The sequence below is a fragment of the Rhipicephalus sanguineus genome, unplaced genomic scaffold, assembly GCF_013339695.2.
Source record: "Rhipicephalus sanguineus isolate Rsan-2018 unplaced genomic scaffold, BIME_Rsan_1.4 Seq451, whole genome shotgun sequence".
Classification (NCBI taxonomy): Eukaryota; Metazoa; Arthropoda; class Arachnida; order Ixodida; family Ixodidae; genus Rhipicephalus; species Rhipicephalus sanguineus.
In genome coordinates, this window is record NW_023615281.1 from 200,655 (window position 1) to 226,891 (window position 26,237).

Sequence of the window (26,237 nt, forward strand, 5' to 3'; positions counted from 1 at the left end):
GGCCATCGCCGTTGATGCAGAACAGACTTGCGATCCTCCCCCCCCCCCCTTCCTCCACGCGCAGCTCCGCGAGTCACATACTTCAGGCACCGCGCAGCGTAACAACGTGTTCACGCAAACGAAGCGCTGGACGTACATATTTTTTTATTTTTTGCAAAACAACAAAGGTGGCATGGCAGTCGCACGGCGAAACGGCCGTCGACCGATACAGCGGTCGTAAAGCTAAGCCTAAATGCTCGTGTAGCCCACAGCCAGCGCGAAGCGATGCTTCGTATGCGTATCAAAGCGCTTGTAGCGCGTTTTATTTACAAAATTGACAGAGCAGTAGCAAATCACCATGTATGAAAACTGCCACGTGATCGCCGACGCGCCATGAGCCACGAATAAAGCGCCGATGTGCCCGTTAATGTCGCTTGAACTAGTTTGAACGCTCACGAGCATCAGTTACCAGCTCTCCGTGCGTTCTGTCACCACGGGTCCGCAAATCATGCAAGTTTCATGGCGCGCACTAGACGACGAAAGTGCTTCTACCACGTGGGCCTCTCGCTACTCGACATGCGAATGGCTTCGTTAAATGCAAAACTCAATGCAAGTTTATTTGTCTAAATAAATAAATTAGTTGCTAATGGGGGTAAAACGGGAGCGGGTTGCATTCGTTCTGGTCGCTCGCGGAACCCAGTTGAGAACCCATGCGCTGCAGAATCGCGGAGACGCGTCGTATGCAGGAGGGGCGTAGCCAGGGGGGGGGGTTCGACCTCCCCCCGAAATTTTTCAGTTTTGCTTGCGTATATATACACGCACACATACAAACGCACGCACGAACATACATAAAGTATGGTTGAACCCCACCCCCCCCCCCGGAAAAAAATTTCTGGCTACGCCCCTGGTATGCAGGAAGCTGAAGCAAAGGGTACTCGCCCACGGCAAACGCGCGCGTAGGTGACCACACACAGCAGCGTCGACACGAAAACCGCAGCGACCGGAGGAACACGCTACGCGCAACAAAGAACCTGAGAGTCAACCCCGCTACGCATGCCACTCGGCAGTTTTCGCTAGGCGACAGTAGCGCCAGAACACACAGCCTAGCGCATAGGTGGAGTGTACGGGGGGGGGGGGGTAAAGCCCCTATACATAGGGACTTTAGGGGGGGGAGGCTCGCCCCCTTCCCCCCGGACTGCTTCATGGGGGGCACAGACCCCTCTCGCGCCGGCCCAGAGAAATTTTTTAAGTGCTTGGCTTAGGTCCCCGTCCATTGACAACGGACTGCTGGCCGCCCTGTATGGCAGCTATTTCACAGGGGGCTGTTTATGCCCGCTTCTTTTTGATTTCTGGCTTTTAAAATTCGGATCATGGGCCAGTGGCAAAATTAAGTCAAACATTCAGTGGAAACGGCCCCTCAAGCCGATTTGTATGGGCTGAATACGTTGTGTTGATGAACTGAAGCGACCACTATTAAGCTATGGCAAGTTAAAAAGTCGTAAACCGCGTAGCGACTGCTTTTCAGAACACAAAATGCTACGGAGAATACAAAGCACTCCCGACAAAGTCAATGATTGCTTTCGCACAGACTTGCTAGCTAATGAAAAAAAGTGTAATTTTTTTGTTTTCCTACATATGGGTACCCTTCTACATGCCTGTCTATGAAGGTGTCGAAAAAAGATGATACGCATTTTTTATTTATCAGCAAAAGGTTTCAGCACCAGTTTGGAGCAACTCGAGTACTCGTCCACAAAACAACGGGAAAATTCGTACTCCCGGCTTCGCGCAAGGTGGCAATTTGTGGTAGTCTTAAATTGAATCCACTGGCATAATTAAGGCTTCCTGTGCCAGCATTAGCCTACTCTCTCTTCTGGTGCATGTTTTAACAACAAAGTAAAGCATGTCAATAAAAAAAGTTCGGCAGATCCCACACATTGTGGGAATTGATTTTATGCGATGCAGTCAGCGAGTAGCAGCCTATGCACCTTTTGTCGCTTTGAGCCAAGCGTTACAGGTTAAAGTCCCTAGATTTTTAAAATCTAGGGACTTTATTACAGGTGGATCGACTTCTTTGTGTAAATTGAAGACTGAATCTGGAGTCTGCCATCACAGATCTTCATAATGATATATATACATGGGAGAGTGAGAGAGAAATGTGGAAGACAAGTCGGACCCCCGCCCCGTCCGGGAAAATAAAAACTCTCCGCCTATGGCCTAGCAAGTAGAAGCAGCATGCTCGGGGCACGGCAGCACATTTTTGCGGGGTCACGCATTATTACACCAGACCAGAGCACATTATGGCAGCACCATGGGAGCCTTTATTAGAAAGGTGCATAAAAGAAACACACTTGAGCGCATCTATGTTCTGTGAACATCTTATTTTCTTGGTAGTCCTGGCGCTGCTTGAAAAATCGCATCACTCGGCCTTTTTTCCTCACTGAAGCTGACATGGGCATCAAAATTCTTGCTTTTGAAGCTGTTTTGGCGCAGTTTGGCGCAATTTTGTGATTTTTATGCTTTTGAAGCAGCTTGGCGCAGGAAGACGGAATCGTGTCAAAAATGCGCAATATGCACATCTGTCTCACCCCTGCAGTTAATAAAACAGACAGTCCTCTTTACGAATAGTGTGGGCTAAGCGTTCTGCTTCTTTTGGGCTTTTGTTACAAACGATAAGGCCATTCACAACAACTATGACACCAAAACTCTTGGCAACTGGCAGCAAATAATAGTTAAATATAAAACACAAAGAAAAAGACACAAAGGAAGCTGGAATTAGAGCTCAGCATCACTTGGAGCAGCATTAAATTGTAAACAGCAAAGCACATACGACTACCCATCATTTCCCAGTCTACAAAAAATGTAAAGTTCTAAACAAATGCACAAAGCTGAAACGCACAACCAACTAAACTATCAAAGTATATATGCACTGGTCACAGCAAAAATCAGGCTAAAAAATGCGTGGTGATCAGATGCATAGCATAAAATAAATGCGATAAGTTGGACTGTCACAGAGAATAATTTCCAATAAGAGCAGCTTATACGCCAAGCACTTCAATATGCGTGCCAACATTCCCTCCCCCCCCGCACAGCTTTCAGCATGCTTGCGGATACTAACGGAGAGAGAAAGTGCTTGAAGCATGCAACAAATCCCTGCAACTCCAGCCGTACTTTATGGATTCTCAAAATTTTCGCAGCAGCTGATTCGTGAGGCAATAAGCTCTTTCAATGAAGCCATTCGACGATTACTTGAAATAGTGTTGCAGGGCCCCTTTAAAAAATAACACCAACAAAACTAAGCAGCCCTATTTCAACGTCATAACAAGCCTGTTAAGCCTGCTCTAACTAAGTTAAATGACATAAAGATAGAGCTGGTACCATCAACAAAAACACTGGGAGCACACTTCAGTAAACACATGAGATGGGATGACCACATAGACCAGATTATTAGCATAATATGATTGGTGTGATATGCCCCATTTCTTTTGAATGTCATGAAACTGCCAACACGCTTCTTATACATTCTTTTTTTTCCCCAATTATTAAAAATTGATTGCTTGGGGTAAACTAAAATGAAAATAGTATCAACAAGCTTGCAGTGCTGCAAAAGCATGTCAGTTGACTAGTGTGCGATGTTCCATACCTTTTTCACTCTGAGCCCTCCTTATAAGACATAGTATTATTATAGTCAGTTGCATGTACATTTACAACATGTTGCAGTACGAAATTGGTTTAGTTAACAATAAAGCACTATAGTAATGCTGGTTGGACTAGAAGCCAACATAACAAATATAACATGCCTAACTGGAAAAATAGAAAAAAAATGTTGCACAAATTATGGCAAAAACGTGCTACAGTTCTTGCGACTCACATTACTAAATGCAAGTGGCAGAGAACAGCTCTCTGACATTCTACAAGTTTCATTTAAAGAACTACAGAGAATGTTGCCAGGAACAACATCTTTAAAAAAAACTTATTCAAATTTTTGAAAAGTTATGCTGATTGTTCATTTCATTTCTGCTGTTTATTGGAAATATTGTATAAGTTCCAGGCTCGAGGCATACACAAATATGCTTTGTTTGTATGTGAGCCACATACAATGCATTCTATAATTTTTTTCGTGTTGCGACTCCCATTATGCAGACGTGTGTATAGGCTGGCCACATCACTCTTGAGCTGTTTTTATCAGCTTATTTTTTCTAGTTTCCCTCAACATTGTTACATTGTTGTAAATAAATTCAATTCAATTCACTTCACCATCCCAAAGCAACACAGTGTTTGGAAAGACACAATGACATAATGCTGATGTGCACCCAAGGCAAGCAAACACCTGAGCATTTCTTAGAATCAGTCTCCATCATAATGAAGCCACTACCACCTCAGAGTGGTGTAATACAATTACTAGCCATTTCCGTGACATTTTAGGAGAACCATGTGTAGTACTAGAATTATTCCCTAGATCTTCGAAACCATTTCTGAATATTTTAGCTCGGCACTCTAAAGTGTTCAGAAACTGAACTGCCACATGGTGCCTTAAGTCTTCTCTCATTAAATCCTGCATGCACAAAATGAGTGCCAGCTTTAATAAGCAGGCTATGCATCTATAAAGGTACACTAAAGGCAAATAACAATTTATGTCAGAGTGAAAGCTCAAAGTATGACAATGTCTAAAACGGCAATATTATCAACAGCAGTGCCCTAGTTACCGAGAAATTAACCTAATGTATCACACGATAGCGCCACGAGCGGCACATTTTGGAAATGATCCCGATGACGGGAGAAGTTCAACTACAATTGACCACTCGTAATCAAACTAGCTGCAATAAAAAAAAACCTTCATGCATCAAGATACGTAATAAAATGCTGCTTGTTCGTTTCTGTTTGATTCACGGAAAAAAGAACCTCTTTGGCGTTGCCAAGGGGAACGGCGCTCGTGGTTCAAAGGTTTCATTTTCGCCAAACTGCGCTTCGGCCAGCACCCTGCTCCTTTCACGTGGTCACATTTCAGTGGTAGTTTCGATATCGCGCACTGCCGCGTGTGTTTTGCGCGCTCGGAAAGTCGCTCTGACAGAAAGCTCGACAAAATGCCGCATGCATGTGATGTGCCGGATGCCCGAATGGCGCACGCCGGCAGTGCACGCCTCCGCACAGTAAAGGCGGGCAACGTTAGGCACGGCAGTATGACGTGAGAAGCACCGCTTTCAGGCGGGTGATTTGAAGTGCGCTAACGCGATGCGGACCACTAAAACATTTTATTTCAAAATAAGCACGTCCTTGGCACAAAGTAGCACTACGAGGTTTCTGGACCGCTATTTCAACAATCAATGTCGACTTAATATTTGCCTTTAGTGTCCCTTTAAAAGTAGGTTATCCCGCGTTGTAGTAGCTACTGTAGCTGAACGCCTTAAAAAGTCCATTTCATCAAGTCTGAACATGGTTACCAATAAGGACAAAAAAGAATTGTAGGTATTCCACATATTCATTCCTTATGGGAGAGGTTAAAAATAGTAGAAAGTAGATATAGTGTTAACGTTTCTACAGCTGCGAAAAGCTAGGAAAAATATGCACCGCCATGCAAAGAAAGAATGAGCAGGTATAAGAGAAAACATAGGCAGACATTTGTTTCGTAAACACACTGATTAATTTACTGACTGCCACAGCAGTGTGGTACATGCTTCTTTCAGCTGCAGCCACTTCTACGTATCGCAGGCAGGACATTAAAGGGAGATTAGTTGAGCACCAAAGGTCACTCACCAGATGATCACCTTCCGTCACATAGTCGCGATGGTAAATGCACGGCAAAATTTAAATAATGCAGTTTTACGCGGACAACAGAACAAAGAATCGCGCCTTACCGTTGAGGCTTGGCATATCAATAGTAGTGGAAATGCACACATAAGCCAGCCTTCAATTAACATGCATAAAGAGAAATGGAATGCCTTAACAGTTATCACTCGCATAGACCCGCACATGTGCCTGACTGATGTGGGATGCTGCTACTCCTGAGCATTTCAGTTGATAGCTGTTGTCTGGTTCTCCTCTCCTTGTGTGTTTGCAGGCCTTACCTCACTTCATGAGATACTGCCACAAATCACACCAGCAGATCACTATAGTAACTTAGCGATATTACTAAAGCAATGCTATAGAACTGTAGCACTGTAATATTAAACGTGCCTTGCACACCAGCCAAGCATGTGTATCTGATGTTTTAGTTTACGTTCACCAGATAATGTTGCAACACATGCTGACAGTACAACTACCCAGAAGACTGTTCCTCCTGTATTGCTGATACTGCATCTTGAAGCATCCTGACGGCAGCATCCACATCAGCACATGTTTTTTCCTTCCTGTGCTCAGTCGAAGCGTTCCACGAGCATTGTCCTCCAGGACTCCAGAATTCAACAGCACTCTTGAAGGGCTGGTGAAAAAGCACGAATTGCATCAACAGAACAATGAACAAGAACTACGCAAGTGAAGAAGATGGCATAAAGCACAGCGCGTGAACATAGGAAAAAAAAGCACAGACTGCCAAATGATCTTTATATTGCAGAAGAGCAAATAAATATGTGCAGAAAATGATAAATGCAAGTGTAATTAGAACATTTTCGACATGTCAGAACATTTCCAGCATGTACCCATGAATGCGTTATAAACCAACCAGGTAATCACGCTCAAGCCATGATAATGAAACAGATGGGGGTGCCTAAGCAGCAGTCACCTAGCTCGTACATCTTTTATACTTCTCTTAGTTCACGGGTTCACTGCCACCCCCATCTGTTGCACTATCGCAACTAGAGTGTGATTACCTGGCCAGGTAATCACACTCAAGTGTGATTCCCTTGCTATGGTGTGATATGCCCCATTCAAAAAAATGGGGCATATCACACCAATCATGCTATACAACTTGGGTTTTTTGTTGTTGTCGTTGATGTTGTTACTTATATATTAAAAAAATATGGGAAGGTAGGCTACATTAGAGCCAGCTATCCCATCAACATGATAGTAGTATATTCAAGAAACACAAAGAACAAGAACTAGATCGAATGAAGAATAAGAAAAGAGAAGAATAATCAGAAGCCCTACGTACTATACAATATGTGGCGCATAAAGAATGAGCAGAGTCAAAGGGCAGAGTCCAATATACAAGGTGGTCACATAGATTATCACGAATACAGTCCGTATAGTAGTTTCTATGCACTTACACATAACATGACTATGAGGTATGTTCACTAACACAACACTATGAAAGGAGCAATAATGACAATAATAAACAGTTCATTAAACTTGTGTCCATTATAAAATCCCGAATTTGCTGGGTTGTTGAGTCAAAACACTTCAAGCACGTGGGCACGTGCTCAAAATTCTGACTTGTCAACAATATTCTGAAAGGCTTGTATTTATCTTTTCTGAGCATATTACGAATATGTGCTTTCTGGAAAATAAACATCAGTTGAACAGCAGCCCTTTTTTCTACACTGTCCTTCTTTCCTACGCTTGCAACGCTGACCTATACATGGTCATGCACCAAAACCAACTCGCCCAAGCTCTTGTAAGCGAAGGTGAACTCTGATGTGGTATCATGTGTAAAGGTTGTGCGATGGAAAAAAGTGCCCAATTTTTACGTAGAATGTAGGTAGGATTTTACGGCTCACAGTGCCTGTGTACGCCTAGAATATTCGAAAACTTACTGCAAAAGTGCTCAAAAATCTGTATGCATGGTGCAAACGCCCTCAGGGCAGTATGAAAGCAGAGGAATGTATCAAGGGGCTCATTTCTTTGTTAGGCACAGCCTAGTGAAGCCAAGGAAAGCATAGAGGGCATAATTTGTCGTTATTGAACTGTAGTGTAGTAAGTATGACATAAAGAGAAAAGAATTAAGGCCAGCAAAAATAACTTGCCACTGGTCACGACCACACTGACAATCTTTGGATTACGCGTCCAATGAGCTACAACGGTAGTCGTTCCATTGTTAACTTTATTGTGTATTTCTGGGAGTGTAATCCTGGGAGTGTTAGCCAGTAGCCATGGCGGCAAGTGGCAATGACTTCCAGCACATGCTCGGTGAACCCTTCCTTTAGTTAGGCAATAGTGCCACAGGTGCACACACATTGTTGGCCTTGCAGTGAGCCTTCTATTGCCCGCAATCCATGACTTCCACACTGTACCTCATCCTGGACTTATTTAATAAATCCACGTTTTTCTATGATCTGCCTGTGGTGCCTTTTCTGCACCTTGCTGGAGAGTCGCAATTGGCCATAGTGTCCTTTCGCTTCAAATCACAAAAGGTACTGCACGCTAAGCTGCTTCCCAAAATGTGAATTATACACTGATTTCTGGCTACGTCCCTGCCAGATATCTGATGTAGGAATAAGGGAAGCTGGTTGACTGGGCAGCCAAGTACATCTGCGACTTCCTTTGCACGCATAAACAACCACCTTGGTAAACATATAAATTTTTTCAGAATTATGTAAAGCGTGAATTGAAACACACCTAGAAAGCATAGTAACCTTTCACCTTAAGGCTAGGTTAAAGGAACCCTGAATCTTAGCACTTTAACAAACCCTGCAGAGTGCTCCACTTACGTTGCTGTGTGGTGACAGGCAGCCCCTGTGCTGGCTAGAACATACTTAGCCTTGGCCAAGATTTCAGGACCCTTCATTCCAGCAAATGATACACTACAGGTGTTTGGCAAAGCCTGGGCCCCTTTTCTATGGTTGAAAGATACCAGAGGCCCAAACGCTTCCTGAAAACAACAAAAGAAAAATGCAGTGTTAATGTCAAGCTAGGTTTGCTGAGCGTAGCCTGGAAATACTGAGTTCAAGTTATTTCAAGATTTGCAATTCTTTATTTGAAAAACACTGTATTTGCACAATTGTGAGTTGACCCCCCCATCCCAAATTTAAAAAATATAACACCATACACACGGGCACATTACACAATGAAAATTTATTAACATATCAGTCCAGGGGTCTCAAACTCACCTCACCTAGCAGTCACGAAATTTATTCTCCTGTGGGCCAGGATGATGAAGGAGGTTGGAGTGGGGGGGATGTTTAAACGAAATGTCAGCTAAGGTTGCCATTTGACAGCAGGCCTTTCCCATATCTCATATATAGGTCATTTTTGAAGGGGATTTGACATCAGGTTGCGAGAAACATGTCAATGTTGACTGAAATCTGGACATATTCTGAAGTACAGTTCTTGTTCCACGCAGGATGTCAGAATGAAATGTTTTTCGTTTCGGCTTTAGTTTTGTTTTACCAAAAAAAATTCCCTTCTCTTCTGTTCTGGAATGAAAAAAAAAAGTTTCATAGCGGTTCGTAACGGTCTTTATTTGTATCCAAAAATTTTAAATTAAAGTAACAATGAAAACATAGTATTTAATTTTCTCATAAGTTGATTACTAGTTTTCTGAGCAGGCTGGGTGCTTTGCGTCAAGGGAGTAAGCATGATTTCAGAAGCAGCCTGTCATCGAGTGTAGTCTTATATGCGAGACCGCTGTCCTAATAACATGAACTTCAGTGCCAAGAATGCCCTCTCCACACTGGCCTGTGTGACTGACACACCAAGGTCCACTTGTGTTAAATAAACAGCTCCAGCTGCCACTATTCTCGTTTTTCAAAAAAGAAATATCAACACAGCTTTACTTTAAATCCTTGCCTGAGACGTACTAATACTGTCTCCTGAGACACGCATTAATGCTCACATTGCATGATGTTGGTTGTTCCGGATTGCCAACTTTTCCCTTGAACCGAAAAACGATAAAAAATATTTCGGTTTCGCTTCGGAACAAAATAATGGATGTTTCAGTTACATTTCGTTCCGGTCAAAGATATGGTTTTAGTGCCTCATGAAAAAAATGCTTGAGACCAGTTACGTCTGAGTAGATCATGAACATACTTATTAAGAAAAAAACATGGACGAAGACAGTCATGAGCGGGCGGGCCGCTAGCGAAAGTACCGTGGGTGTGTGTTTGAGACCCCTAATAATAATAATAATTGTTGGGGTTTAACATCCCAAAACCACAATATGATTACGAGAGACGCCGTAGTAGAGGGCTCCGGAAACTTCGACCTGGTCTTTCACGTGCACCTAAATCTAAGTACACGAGCCTCTAGCATTTTCGCCTCCATCGAAAATGTGGCCGCCGTGGCCAAGACTCGATCCCGCGACCTGCGGGTCAGCAGTCGAGCACCTTAATAACCACTAGACCACCGTGGCGGGTTGTTTGAGACCCCTGTACTACTCGCTGGACTGACTACATGTCCTCACTAGAGTCATTAAGCCAGCTCTGTTCATGAAGTTCAATGCCCAGGCAATGCTGGCTCTGAAGTGTGCTTGTTATTCTCACTAGAGCACTGCGCGGGCCGGGCAAGGAATTGCTGGATCGGGCTTGGGCCAGGCTCAGGCCCATGAGCTTCAGGCTCAAGCCCGAGTCAGTCCTATTATAGGCCCGGATCTCATAAAGTTGGCAATATGTGTGATTATGCTATATGTACCATCGGGAAACTACCTAATAAGTTCCCGTTTTTGCATATGCATGAGTCAGAGACGCTTTTGGGTATCTTGTAAAAACTGTCTATCTTGAATGGTCAATAGCACTGTGCAACGTGCCGCCATGAGGTGCAACAAGATGTCTAATTTAGTTTTGGTAGAGAGGCCTTGCCCTCTTTAGCCCCTCCCCACCCCCCGACTTTGAGCACTGGTTATTTGTAACAGACGAGTACTGCTTCTAAGCTTGATGGACTTTCTATACAAGGAATAGACAGACTATTCTATGCCATACATGAGCTGTGCTTAATGCATAACACCCTAAATGTTGAAACAAAAAGAGAAAGGGGCCAGGTTGATCCGTATTACAAAAACATCACCAGGCCTGGGATGAGAAATCGGCCCACGCAGTGCTCTAACTTATAGTCAATTGAAAAGCAGCCACCATCATTTAGACCAGCGCCTCCTCTATTTTTTCAGAGCCTGGGCGAACACTCTCCTCGGGCCGTGGAGTGCGCGCTCCGCATCTGCTCGCCGCTGCCGCGTGGCGGCGCTGTGCAAGCAGACTACGGGAAGCCGGCGCTGAACGGCCGCGCGTATCACGAAGCTCATGAATTGGTGTTTGCATCCGAGTTTAATTGCATTTATGCTTCTGGCAGGCTTTCACAGGTACGGGGGGATGGAAAGAAACGCGAACATAGCGGCGCACTGTTTTCATCACGCTCTAACCGTGGTGGCAATAAAAAGATGCTAGATGGTGTTTTATTGTGTCATGGATGACGTCTTTTCATCGATCGTCCAGGCTATAACCACTTGAAAATAAATGCGAAGCAGCAAGGAATGCAGATGCCGCATGTTCGCGTGTCTTTCCATCCCCACTGTATGTATTCAACAGGCAGTCTGTCAGGCCGTGCTGCCGGTTCGATACTTGCACTCGAGCTTGATAGTATTCACGTTTTATTTTCTGTTTCAGGCTATTGCAACCGCCAATGCCTTAGTATGCCATACTGTTGTGTTCCACTCTGCAAATGGAACTGAAAGAAATCACGACTGTTTTTTTTATTTCCCTTTATTGATAACGAAAAAAAATCTCACAGGGTCACTTATGCATTCACCTAAGACGACTGAAAGGCGAAAGCCATCTTCTTTTTCTTCCAGTCAATGTATTGAACATTCCCTGCCTCCCTCCAAGATATTTCTGCGCCTAACGTGGTTTTCTTACAGCCTCAAGAATCGGAGGCAGTGCGAGCTTTCTGCACATCAGCGGAGGCATGCACTGCCTCCGTGATCGGCCCATTTTGACCAAGCGACGACGTAATATGACGACGTCACATGTGACGTCACAATGATGTCACAAAATTTTATGATCTGTGACGTCATATGATGACGCATCAGGTAATTATTTTTTGCATCACTCGTGCTGACGCCGCCGACGGTCAATTTTCACGTTTGATGAGGCATCTAAGGCTTTCGCTTTAATACACTGTTCGGCTGTCGTCCCATGAAATTCCAGCTGCCGCTGGTGTTCGGTAGAGGTGGCTTGCAGTAATTAGGCGAGAATCAGTCTCCTAATACATCTTCAAACTACACTAGAATATGCAGCCGTCGTTTACGACGCGAAGATTTCATAGAATATAAGAAGCGGCGGCTTACGAAGGATGCACTAGCGTCACTCTTTGCAGACTACCCTTCACGTTTGCAGCCCAAGGTAACAACTGAACCAAGCATGGCAAGTATCCCTAAACGTGACCATGTTGCGTCCGAACAGTCAACGAATGCATGTAGTACCAGTAGCAACGCTGCCTCGCGATCGCCGCCATGTGCATGCAGCGCTGACATTAGGTCCCGAAGCTGAAGAATTGGAGCCATGGACACCACATAGTACCGGCGAAACAACCGACAACCATTATGTACAGTGCCACAATAAATGAGTGCATAAGGCTGAGCAGGGTGCCCCATGCGACGAAAGCGCCCACGTCGACAGCCATTTAGCCTCTACACTTTGCTCACTACCGAAAAGGGCAAATGGGAGAGAAAAGAAAGATACCTGAGGAGCCAGATACTGAGGCTACAAGAATCCGTCGACAAATACAAGCAACAAAGCTCAAGCAACTGACAATAGGCCGCGCCATTTTTCACGCATTTTAACACGGCTCAAGTTGAGAGTCAGCACTATGACTTTATACTTGAACGACAGCGTCTGTTCACACACATCAGTCAGTGTTGCAGGAAGCGCGCGGCATATGTAGCTGTTTTCGTTTGTTTTTCGTACCACCACGATTTAACTGGTTTAAGCTCTGAAATGGTGGAATCACTTGGCATAGTCCTTCTTTTTCTGGCACCGGCTGTTGCTTTCTCTCGGTGGCAACAAATGCAATTCTCAAAAGCTTTACGAAAGGAACGGGCGATCACGTATATCCCTGGAAGCAGTCTAGTGACATTTCATGCTCTTTAGCGCATGAACTCCAGGCTTGCGTATGGTGTGCTACACCAGTAGACGGCAGCACGCATCGGGGAACATTAAGCGACCAAGCTTTCAATGTTAGCTCTTGGCAAATGCTGCTTTCGAAAATCGACTTTCAGACGGTCAAAAACCGACTCTCAGTGAAGCGAACGTAACGGTGACAAAACAATTTTCCGCGCATCACTGGCATGCGCTCTCTGGTATCGGGCTAGCAGACGACGCGCGAGCGTTTCGATCAATAGCGGCAAAAGATACGTGCCTTCGAAATGGGCTGGTTGCCAGAACGACAAGCGCTTCATGATCCAGTTACAAGTTTCATTATACTTTAAACAATGGCGATACAGCCGAAAACTGAACCATATAGCAGCTTCGGAATGCAGCCACGGCATTCGTTCCGCGCTGCGACAACGCGATGGCGGGTCTACTACGGTGGCGGCGCCTGGCGGCTAAAAGCCGCACTAACGCTGACGGTTGGTTCCCATTGCACTCCGCTCTTTCGCCCAGGAGCAGAAAAATAGAGGAGGCACTGTTTGGACTGAAGCCTATTGAAGCAATAGGACATGCTTCACCCACGTTAAATAATAATTGTTGGGGTTTTATGCCCCCAAAACCACGATATGATGAAGGACACCGTTAGTGGAGGGCCCCCGAAACTTTGACTACCTGCTGTGCATTAATGGCACCTATTTTTAAGTACACAGGCCTGTAGCATTTTGCCTCATCAAACATTGCGGCCGCTTGTGGCCAGGATTCAATCCCCAACCTTCGGGTTCAGCAGTCAAGCACCATAACCACTAGACCACCATGGTGGGTCCACATGAGTGTTACCCCGCATGTCACCAATTTATATAAACATTATCAAACCATAAATACTCACCACGTTTAGGGACCGAACTTGGGCATTGTAATTGTTCTTTTTAAATCCAATAATTAAGCTTAAGGGGCTAGCGCTGTGTGCAAGAGATAGTCAGCTATGTACTCGCTTTTATCGTAATGCAACTACACGCAGATGTGTACGGGCCTAATAAGTCAAGGATCGGTGCATAAACATCAGTGCATATCATAACACAGTCAGAAGTTCTCGCAAATGTCCCTAGAAAATATCCTCTGTGTGGCTGGTAATCCTCACAATAACCGAGAATTCGACAATCTCCTTTGTTCTTGTGAAACTGTGAGCTTTCAACAATGCCTCTGTTGAGATTCGCAAGGTCACAGCGGAACAACAGACAAAAGGACCAACGACGCAGACATTCAGAACCGAACTGTGCGTGCCAGGCTCTCGAGCACACGCCGTCCACCTTTATTTTGCTCTTCTTTGGCAGCCAGAGCCGAAGGTACCGGCTGAGGATGCGGACCTTAAGGGGCTGATATACTCCAGCGCAATGTCCGCACACAAGTGCGCACGTCACGGCAACGTTACGTCATCAAAACACAGCCCTCTATAGTCCTATGTCGGCTGACCGCCGACGTGGCCGACAGCTCCTGGCACGCTTGGGCGTCGCTCGGCTTTGAATAGCTCCTGCTGCATTTCGCACCAGCAGCGTGTGGCCGCGCCGTAACTCGCATGTACAGGAACCTGCTTCACGGGCTGTTCGTTGGTTCCTGACAGGTGGCGCGGCGCGTTCGTTTTTAGTGCGCAAGCTCCTCGAGCTGCGATCACGGGTAAAAAAAATCGGCACTTCTAAACTGAAGACACAAGCTCCCTGCGTTATAGAGTTTCCTATAAATACACTAGAGGGAACTCTGACACTAGTGTCTATAGGAGCTGCAATGCATGGCACTTCAACCAGCATGGAAATTATGGGCAGTACATGGATTTGTCTAAACTTTGTTCTTTCGGCTCCATTTGGCTCTGTGTGGCCTGCATCTACTTTGTCTCAAGACGAAGTTCAACAAACGTCCCACAGTTCCACTTCACCACCTTAATCTTTTGAGGCTCACCAATTCAAATCTGGTCACGAAGTTCACAACAATCCATTCTTTCATCCGAAAACAAACGCCAAAACCCAACAATAAACCAAAGCCACAAGTGCATTAGAAGCCGCAAGTACAAAGATTAGGCAAATCCGTGTACTACCTATCATTCCCATGGTGGCTCAACGATCGCAGCACCAAAGTTCCCTCTAGTAAATATTGTAGGAAACTCTATGCCTTGTGTGACCATTTCTTATGTCACCAGCAGAGACCGATTGCATAGTTGTAAGGCACGGGTGACCACAGGGCTCTTCAAGTTCTACGTCCTGGTGCTAGACCACAAGATGGTGCAACAAAATCGCAAGGTTGTGTTCATAGCCAATAACTGCCCAGAGCATAATAAAATTGAAAACTTGCAACTTATCACACTCAAGTTTCTCCAAGCTAACATAATGTTCGTCCTACAACCAATAGATCAATGTGTCATCGAGATCCCCCACGAGCTGTACGAGATGAACCTTCTACAGCGAGTCTCTTGCCATATGAGAATGGGAAGGCCATGAAATTGGTCTAGTACTTAGCACAGTCCACTTTCTCATGGACACCTGGAGAAAAGTGCTGCTATTGTCAATGCTAACTGTTTTGCTCATACTGCATTTTGTCGGGAGACGGTTCCACCACAGCAAAGAGGGAGTCACTGCAACCAACCCAGTGGAGAAGTGTGCCAACCTGCAGGCTCTGCAAGCAACAGCAGTGATAGATTGGATATGTGCTTCGATGAATACACTCTATAAAGGTGAGATGCCCCTGTAAATGGTGAAATGACCAGTGCTAAATTGCAGAAAACAGCTGTCAACAAAGAGGAACAGGGGTTGACTAAGAAAACGAGAAGCCGCGAGACCTTCCGATATTAGCCGAAACAAGGAACTTCTTGGTCTCAGCTAATATGCTCAGAAACGAAAATGAGTGCAGTGGCGGTGGCGAACAACTGATGAGGTGTGTCGGGAAACTTGAGAACGCTTTTCTCGCACTAAGTGCAACCACCAAGCAGACAACCAATACAAGTTTCTTTTGTGGAAAATAAATGGCTCAAAAGTCAACAGCATTAATCTGAATTATTGAAATTGCAATGCACCCGTGCCAAATGCCTAGCATATCCCCCCCCCCCTCTTTTTTTTTTTTTAATAGCTGCAATTTTGTAGCGATGGCTTATCCAGTGCCGTTATTTTCAGCGCTTCATCAGTGGTCAGAGCAATTGCTGGGTTGGTTATTCTCGGTTGAAAATCAGGGGATTCGAGGCCCATCTACAAGATTTTAGCATGACTTGGTTTTGAACACATTGGTGTCAACACGCCACTTAGCTTGTATTTATATGCGTGAGGTTCGTCGTTGCTTATATGTGACCAACATATCGGTTGCCAGGTCGCATAAAATAACACAAAATGATCTACTGAAATATTGCTCCTGGTATATTTAGCTTTTGTGAGGAAGTTAGCGGCTACTGGCATCATATTGGAAAGGCACCACGAAGTGGTTATGCTTATATTTTCGTGAATTTGGCTATATTGAGACTGTGCTTACCTTGGATTTCCTTTTTTTTTTTCAGTTTTAATTCGTTCGAGTTAACAGTGTACTTATTACAGTACTTACCTTCAGCTTTTCCTCCAAGTAATCTCTCGAGTCTTTCATAAGCTGATGATATGTGCCCAAGTTCTTGGCTACTAGCATTGCTGCCTGAAAATAATAACAGGCACATTGTTTAAGGCACATGCCCCAAGCAAACATGCAGTATAGTGTAATTTTTACAGGCCAGAACTGCTTACTGTTCCAACTCCAGCAATCATGCAAGTGTTGGGCGTCCTGCAAAACAAAGCAGTGCCAAATCACTATATCGTACAAGATGACAACGCACAATTTGAAAAATTTTTTAAGAACTACAGGGTACCCTGCGTTTCCACAGTAAGCCCATTTTGTGTTATATAAAGAGTGCTGTCTAATGCGAACACGAATCCGGATTTCAAGATAAAAGAAGTAGTGAAGTGAGAACGCTTGCACAAATTCAAGGATTTGCTGCCCCTAGATTTTCTTCATAAGGAATGCAAAGTACCGGCCAAGACAAGTACTGGTATTCATCACTTACTGCATAATGCCATTATATTTTACAAACTCATATATACAGTGGAACCTTTGTACAAAGTCAATCTTGAAGCAAAAAAACAAGCATTGTATTTTCATGACAAGAGATTGATTATTAGATAAGAAAATGAAAGTCAAAGTTCAATACGTCCTTTCATGTCAAGACACTGGTACCATAGTGAAAACACTGATTTCAATGTATTTTTATTCTACGTATTTGAGTCAGTGTGGCTCAGCAAGAGTCTTTGTTGAGTTCATTTCTTAGGCTATTTTAAAATAAAATGCAGTTCATACTGATCCATAGACTGTATGCATCATCCCATTTCGTGAACTTTTCGTGAACTTTCTGTCTTTCTTTGAACCAAGAGTTTGTCAGTCTTATTCATGTCCTTATGCATTATTGTTAGCATTGTAAAATGCTTGACTTCCGTTTCCGTTTTGTATTTCCCACAACCAAAGCTTTCCAGTGTATAACTGAAATTTTATTATTCTTTTATACTATTCTTTTCTTGGTCGCTCTAAGCCTCTGCTGCCCTTCCTGGTTTTCCTTTACATGGTTAAGCAACCACAATTCTGCCATGGCATATTACACTATGCTTGCCCACGCCCCAGACCTCATTATTTCTTTATCTTCATCTAGCAAATTTCCTTCAGGAAAATTTTTTTTGTGATATTAAATTTAGCTAGCTAGACTACTCAAGGTTTTGCACTGTATGCTACACTGTATATTAAAATAAGTTCAGAGCAATGTGCTGTTTTAATGGGCAAAGCCAGCCACCTAAGACAGGCCACAGAGGCATCCTTGATTCTGCTTTTCTGTGCCCATACTATAAAGCTGGGCCTGTATTCAAGCAAAATGTGGCCGAGCAATATGCAGATTCACTCACCCTGGCCTGAGACCACGCTCCTGTCCCGCACCAAACAGGAGAGGATACAGTGGCTTAGAGTCTCGAAAGTAGAGGGCTCCTGTTCTAGGCCCATAGAACTGGGCAAAATAATGAAAGAGCACAGAGGCATAAGCAGGGCTACTTTAATCTGGCACAACATACTGGAAGCATTGAGACAGGTTGCTGAGAAATGGGATTCATGATGAGCAGTGTAACAGTATGGTAAAAAACCCTAAACAGTAACAAGCATACATAACAACAACAAGTGTTTAATCATACTGGAAAAGCGTGTCTTGTGTGAAAAACGCCTTCATCCGGTGATCAATATAATGTCGATAGTCCCGTAAAAGATTGGGCTGCATGTATCTGGTTAATTCAATAATTAAAACAAGAAAAACAATCCCTCGCTATTCCATGTTCTTCCTTAGGAATTTTCCATCAGGTGCTGATTATTCCAAAAGTATTCAAAAAATATTTGATATTTCTAATGGTATTTTGAATATGCTCTATTCAATTCAATACCTAATCAAATGGAACGTTATTGGATTTATTATTCAAAATTTTAGACTATTCACACACCCCTACAATAAAATGCTGCCTAAGAGTGATGATGATGAACATTAAGTGAATAAAAATTCAGCCTTTCCACTCTCTGAAGGTAAAGTACACTGATTTTGTTTTTTGCTACAGCCATAATCTGTGACGACGTTTTTTGTGCAAAAAGGTGGGCGTGTGTTAGATTTCTATGTAGTTTAGGCACTTCAATGTCATTTTGAAATTAACTTTCTAAAACTCTGGCCACATGACATATTGGAGCACGCTCAACTGAGGGATGCTTCAATTGGGTCAAATACTGTAAAAGGAGTCAATGCTGTAGTTTATTGTTTTTCACTGCTTTTTGCTTAATTTGGCGCACCAGATTATGTGACCCATCAATGAAAGAAATTATTAGAGAGCAATTCTACAGTGACAGTCGGGCTCTATATCCAGTAACCCTGACACGTATAAGAACATGAACATGTGCTTTTAATGTTATGTCATGAGCAAAGATTTTGCCTTTAGCTTTTAAAATTTATCCCCATGCTCAGTACTCAGTACAACATGAATGTGTGCTACATACCAAATCAACCTTCAAGCTTTCTAGAGATTAACATTTTTTTCATCATCATCGTCATTCTCAGCCTATCATGTCCCCGGTAGGATGAAGGTCTCTCCCATAGATCTCTAATTTACCCAGCCTTGCATGAACTAATTCAGTTTTATCCCAGTGAACTTTTTGATTTCGTCATTCCATCTGACTCACTGCTGTCCTCGGCTTCTTTTTCCTTCTCTACGTATCTACTCCATTGCTCTAACGCACCACCGATTATCTGTCCTACACATTACGTGGCCGGCCCCGGTCCACTCCCTTTGCTTAAATAATAGTATCAACTGGGATATCAGCTACACCCATTCGTTTTCTGACTCATCCCACTGTTCTCTGATCTCTTAATGTTATGCCTATCGTTTTCTGTGTACATGTAAGGCGTCCAAGCTATCGTACTCCTCATACATTGCATGTTAACACATGTCCATGTGTCTGGCATGAACACATCCACTAAAGCAAGAGGCATTACACAGATAATACACAAACATGCTCAAACAACAACACATAGTCAAATTTAGCTTTTGCATAGAAAATCACGAAATGTGAAATTTTACGGTCATTGCTCTCATCTACACAAAGCCCTCCGAATTTGACCAAAATTTCCCAACTTCTTTGCAACAGTATGTGTAAGAAAAGAATAGCGGAATAAAGGCAAAAAAGTCGATTCCACCTACCTTATGCCCTGCAATGGTCAAATAGTCCACCTTCAGGTCATCCACATTCACAGCCACTTTGCCAAGTGCTTGTGCAGCATCCGTGTGAAACAGAACCTCTGGGAGGCTGTGCTTCTTTCTTTGCTGGTTGACGTCCTTCAGCAGAGTCCCAATGGTATTAACTGGCTATAAATATAAGTAAAAAGGAACACTCCCATAGATTACCTAGTAATAAATTGAAATTTTTAGGTTGTTCATAGTTGCACACTCTTTCAAGAGCATAAGAGCGAGCAGCAGGCATATTAACAGTAGCACATCTCCATTCTATCATTGCACCACAAATAAACTTCCTCAATGTCTTAAGGTTCTCTCTCCTGACTAGGAATATCGTGCATATCTACACTATAATAATAAAGGTACAGGGTTATTCTTTTAGAACTGACCTTATACACTGTATTGATAAAGGTGCAGGGTGACTCTTTTAGAAATGACAACTACAGAGCCAAAGGACCAGGAAAGGTCAACGAATAAGGCACCGGCAAAACATCCTGAGTTTAGCGCATACTTAATGTAGCCAGTAAAATAGAGTAGTGCGAAATTTGTAGAATTACCTGCACAAAAACCACATTGTAGAGTGGATAAGCAACATGAACGAGAAAATGCACCCCATCAATCATGCTCTCTCAGACGTGTGTGATGTCAGTCTGTTAAAAAAAATGCGCATGTCGAAAATCTATCACTGGTTATTTGTCAAGTCTAACTTATACTGCAGGGAAGATGAGAATAGAGGCTGAGCAGCAATTTTACATGCACCAATCGCTGTTCTGAACCAAAACGCTGCACCGATTTCATTCACAAAACCGGCTTGCGTCGGTACTTCTTTTTCTTTGCTCAAGTAATCAGTAAATTCGATTAAAGGCATTGTTTCCTTATTCTTGCTAATAAATCCTGTCAGAAAGGCAGCATAACTAAACACTAAACAGTAGCACGCATTAACCACCAAATACAAATTTGCATCTCCTGGTGTGCGCTGGCACCGATCAACAAATGAATAAATGCAATGCCACAGCAAATATTTCTTAAAGGGACACTAAAGCCAAATAATAATTTGTGTCAGAGTGATAGGTCAATGTGTGAGAACGTCTGAAACATCAATAGTATCAACAGTAGTGCTCTAGTAATCGAGAAATTAAGGTAAATGTAGGACACGATGTGCGCCACGAGTGGGACATTTTGGAAATGATCCCGATGACGTCAAAAGAGTCCCAAGTATAACTAACCACTACTAATCAAACTAGTTGCAATAAAAAAAAGAACCTTCCGTGCATCAAGAGACGTAATAAAATGCTGCTTGTTCGTTTCCGTTTGATTCATGGAAAAAAGAACCTCTTGGCGCTACCATGGGGAACGGCGCGAGTGGTTCAAAAGTTCCGTTTTCGCCGAGCTGCGCATCTCAGTGGTAGTTTCGGTATCACGTACTGCTGCGTGTGCTTGGCTATCGCTATTTTCGCCCTGTCGATACTCTACTTATGCTGCTGCTGGCCAAGCTAAGCTCCTTTACAGTGAACTATGCAGTTTCGGAGTGGCCCGTGGCTGCATCTTGGCAAGGTTGTTACGCAAGAAACCGTAGCTTCAGCGGCTGGGCAGTAAAGGCGGGCAACGTTGGGCACGGCAACTGCTACGTCAGAAGGTCCGTTCAGGCGGGTGATTTGAAGTGCGCTAACCCCGTGCAGACCACTAAAATGTGATTTTCTTTCAGAATAAGCATTTCCTTGGCACGAAACAAGCACTACGAGGTTTCTGCAACGCTATTGAAACAATCAACATCGACTTATTTGCCTTTAGTGTCCCTTTAATGCGCCCACCACAAAGCCTATTCTTCCTTTTTGTCAGAGTGCCTATTCCAGCTCTCCCACATGACTGTCCAAAAGCACGTATTGGCCCAAGTTCTTCAATCTAGTGGTGGCGATGCCAAGAGCAATACAAAACTATTACAGGGTCTGGAACGCACAGCGAATGGCATAGCAAAAATGTAGGCAGACATATGTATTGGCTTTCTGTGATACACATGTGTGCATCTGTGCCCCACTGAGCGAAAAATGACACCGCCTCAAGCTTCAGTGAAGTGCACTGCCACCGTGTAGTGCCGATCATGCCTGGCTAGTTGCATGCATCGTGTCGCCTACTTCACTCGTACTGTCACTGCCAGGCCACTTGCTGTACCACGCGCACATTCGCCGTACGAGTGTTCCCCGTGCCACTCTGCTCCAGACTGTGCATGAGTGTGGCGAGTAGTTTGTTGGGTCAAGGCAGCAGCGACGGGCTTCGTGGAAGAGACGCACATTGCATGCCACTACGATGCCCTAGCGGTCCTGCACGGGAGGTCAGCAGTAGATGGAGGCGCAGTGCGCTTGTATCATCCCCTAATAAAAGCGTGCAGTGCACTGACAACAGCACTATGCTTGCTGTACCACAAGCTTTTGGCGTGATAGTAGATAGTTTTAGTATAGTTAAGTGGCACCATGCTAAACATTAAAAGATAGTGGGACCAGACTGTGCATGTGCACAACGCTGTGGCAGCTTAGTGGGTGCATCCACTTTTTTTGGAATTTAGTTGGAGACACTAGGTGCTTGCAAACTATTTAGTGTGGAAAACAAGGCGGCACCCTTGAAGTGACGGCTGCTCACTTTGCATCTATCTTGTCATCCTGCTGTCTTGGGGAACTCACAGCTTCACAATAAATGATGCACACTTTGAGTATTCTCTTTTCAGTGAGATTACGAATGGTAAGACAGTGTTGTTTTTTAAACCGATGCTCGGTTTAGCACACGGCCATGTCTAATGAAAGCGTCCCTGCATTTCTGTAAACACTCATCAGACTGCAGCCTATACTTGACTGCAGCCAATACTTTTATATTGAAGTTAATGTAGCACACTTTGTTTTCTTAAAAATTGTTTACATGCTTGGATTGTTTTGAACCCACTAACAGCGTTCGATACACCTCAATGTTGGTACCAAGCATATTCTAAACTAACAAAACAGGGCATGCAAACGCGGACACAAGAAAGAAGTCGGGACACCACAAACGCCGACTAACAACTGAAGAGAGGCACAACGGCGGAAAAGAAAGAAGGCACAAAAACTTATCTGCGCATGCCCATGCAATAGACGAACCTATCAATCCGGCACACGTGGGGGGTCTAAGTGGAAGATAACTGTTAAGGCATTTGATTTCATCTTTATGCAAGTTAATCGACGTTTGGCTCGCACATGCGCTACCACTATTCTCGATATGCCATGCTTCAATCATCAGGCGCGTTTCATCATTTCTATGCCGGTACAACACTGCACATTCATCGAATTTCGGCATGCACTTACACTCCCGACAATGTAAAGATAGATTAGAAGGTGAGCCTTGTAGGGGAGCACGCGCACCCATTTCCTTTCCTTAAGGCTGGCGCGATCGCGAACTGACGGCGGGAGCCGGGGAACCACTAGGAGAGGAGCACCGTCGCCCTTTCCGGACAACCCCTTCTTTCCCACCACTCCGCGCGCCAATCCTCGCTTCCCGGCTCACGGGAAAGGGAACTCGCCCTGCGAGGGAATCAACCCTCGCGGTGGGGAAGGACACGGGAGGTGAACAAAACTGCCGACCAGGCAGAGAGACAGCCTCTCGTGCCCTGCTGACCTGCGAAGGAACATCTCACCGCCCCAAGACCCGCGAGCCGATCATCGACCAAAGGTGTAAGCGTTACCCTTTGTTTTTCTACGAGAGCGGACTATCCCTCTACACGACATTTACGCGTTATTGCTAGCGTAGCAATAAAGTGTTGTTTGTTGATCTAGCCTGTTGCCTTATTCGCCCGAACCCGTCGTAGCTGCGATGACGCGCGCTACGGGGAGGGGACGTTGACACGGTACGACTATTTGCGGCTGGGACCGGAGATGGGCTTCTGCACCAGCCGTGCATAGAGCGGAGCCCCTCAGCCTCCGGTTAACGATCTCTTATGTTCTAATAATCTCTGGTTAATGCATAGGCCCGTCTGTCCTACGTAGAAGCGGCCGCTGCAGAAAGGGATTTTATATACCACACTTGTACTGCAATCAGTGAATTTGCTGGTGTCTTTTACAAAAGAAATACTGGTCCGCTTCTTGTCTTTTACACGCTCATTCTTCCTCTGCACAGCGGCACAAATCTTACCTAGCTTATTGGCAGCCACGAAAACAACATTAACGCCGTATCTACTTCCTACTTTCTTGAGCCTGTGAGATACGCAATGAATGTACAGTATACCTACAACACGTTTCTTCCTATTGCTTTCTGCAACCATGCTCGGACTTAAAGGAGCACTGACACAAAAATTTTGCACCTTGTTCTTTTTGTTGCAATAGATAGCTTATGATCCACTTATCAGGGCTGCAAACCTCGTTTGCGCGAGTGCGCGACGGTTATTTATTTAGAGATGTTGTTAGAGCGCCCAGTCGCAGTTTCGGTTTCAAAGAGCACCGAGCTAAGCAGCATCCTTCGGAGGCTGGGAAAACACAGCTGGCCATGTGAACACGCAAAATTGTGACGTAGGCGGCGCGCAAGCGTGGGTGCGGTGGGCGCCGAACCAGGTCAAGTGGCGCCAGCTATGGAGGATTAGAAACAACTAACAAACGCGTAATCTATGTCCTCCGAGCATTCGGAAGCGCCCATCTCGACTCGCTAAGCTTACAGCATCGATTATTTGACTATGGCTCTCAAAACCAGCGCCGAATCGGGACGAATATATTGCTGTCGAAGCTTAAGGACATGAATCTAAAGCAAATGGAAGCATCAGTTCGAAATTTACACGTTACAGAGCGCACGGCGGCCACTTGATAGATTCGAAGTGGACGACAACCGCTTTTGACAGTGCTGCCATGTTTTTCGGAGGCGCGAATGCCCCGCCGGCGAAGCTTGCCGTGCAAGTTGGACAGCTCTCGCGCGTGCGGCGACAGCCGACGTTCTGCGGCACCGCGCCGTTGCGGCAGGCTTGCCGCTAGCGTGAGCGGACCATAACATCTGCCACCGGGCACGACGAGCGAACAGCGGAAGAGAACACAACCAGCACACGCAAAGCCGCAGGCACGGAGGAAGAAATGGCAGGTAGCACGGCACAAGTGCAAGGGCACAACCAGCCACCAGCCAACACAAACTCGTGATGTAGGTTTGTTTACACATCCGCCGCGTTGATGTCGGCGTTGCGAAGCGCTCGCATCTCACTCAGTCGCGCAGCATGCATTTTAAAATTGACTTTAAATATGTTCTAGGCTATATTGGCCCTTGATATTTCGTAGACGTTGTGTACGGCTCCACATACATCTATTTTCACTCATTATCTCGCCTTCGAAATTTTGTGTCAGTGCTCCTTTAACATAATGGACTTCTTTAAACGTTCAGTGACAGTGGCCACTGCATCACGAGGGTACCCTACATTTAAAAGACGCGTAACCTGTGCGTTAAAGCTATCATTCATTTTGTGCTCACACGACTTGGTGAAGGCTGACTTAAGGCAAGACATGGCGATGCCGTTTTTTACAACCTTCGAGTGCTTCGACGAAAAATTTAACAGCAGTTTCGAAGATCTAGGAGAATACTGCCAGCAGACGTGGTTCTGAAACGTTAAGGAAATGTCTAGAAATTGTATTCCATTATTCTGAAGCACCTCTTTAGTAAAGTTCAGCCCTCCTACACTTAATTCAAATTTTTCACGCACTGAGGTTACCATGGTTTCAAAGTCCTCACCACTACAAAAAATGAAGTAATCGTCCACGTAACGAAAAACCTTAATAACCGAATTACCTACAGCACCTTCCAAAAGTTTGTCAATCTTGCTAAGGTATAAATCCCAAAGAACCGGAGCAACCTTGAAGGGGTCATGAAGCACCCCTTGGGCTTGTTGAAAAAACACATCCTGTGGAAAGCTGACACGGCTATGAACTGCTCTGCCAAATATTACAGTCATGCACGCCGCGTAAAGGCCACAAGCGGAGTGCGAAGTTGCCGTTTCCTCAGGCGCCCTCTTTTCAAACAGAGGCCGGTTCTCACTCTCGTCGGTGGGTGGGGCGTCTGCCCGTTGACGTCGCGGATCTGCCTGTTTACGTTGCAAGAGACATAGCATGCTTATTGGCCGATAGCCGATGTGAATCAAGAGCGGTGTTTGGATCAGATGTGCCTGTTCCCGTTGACACTGTGTATAATAGTTGTTGTAGTTAAATAAACAGGCTGAAATACGGGAAAACTTCTTTGCGAGTTTTCGAAAAGATGACTCACTTCCGGTAGAAGTCAACTGTCGTCTGCTGAACTCGGTGCGCCCGCGCACGTTCAAGCTAACTTAAATTTGGCCGCACGGTTTTTTCGGTATCGCAGTTTCTTGTGCCTCGCTTGTTTCGATTAGTCTTGCACATCATAACTGGCCTCAAACCTTACAAAACTTGTGTGTGCGTTGAGTTCTAACGACATGGATCTCGTGCTGACTTGATCAGTGCGTGCACAGATTGAGTTGCAAGCAGGTTCTTAATTAACAGACAGGAGAGCGGCC

General features: G+C 44.7%; 1 protein-coding gene across 1 annotated transcript in view; it reads right to left on the reverse strand.

Moving 5' to 3' along the window:
• Positions 1-2,508: 2,508 nt before the first annotated feature.
• LOC119377386 (selenocysteine lyase-like) overlaps positions 2,509-26,237 on the reverse strand; it is a 32,954-nt gene continuing 9,225 nt past the window's right edge. The window contains 8 exon segments of the mRNA XM_037646881.2: positions 2,509-2,566; positions 6,237-6,315; positions 6,318-6,394; positions 8,559-8,719; positions 16,497-16,580; positions 16,670-16,706; positions 17,870-17,967; positions 19,691-19,855. Of these exon segments, the coding sequence (XP_037502809.2) occupies positions 2,533-2,566; positions 6,237-6,315; positions 6,318-6,394; positions 8,559-8,719; positions 16,497-16,580; positions 16,670-16,706; positions 17,870-17,967; positions 19,691-19,855 (735 nt within the window). The 3' untranslated portion in view covers positions 2,509-2,532.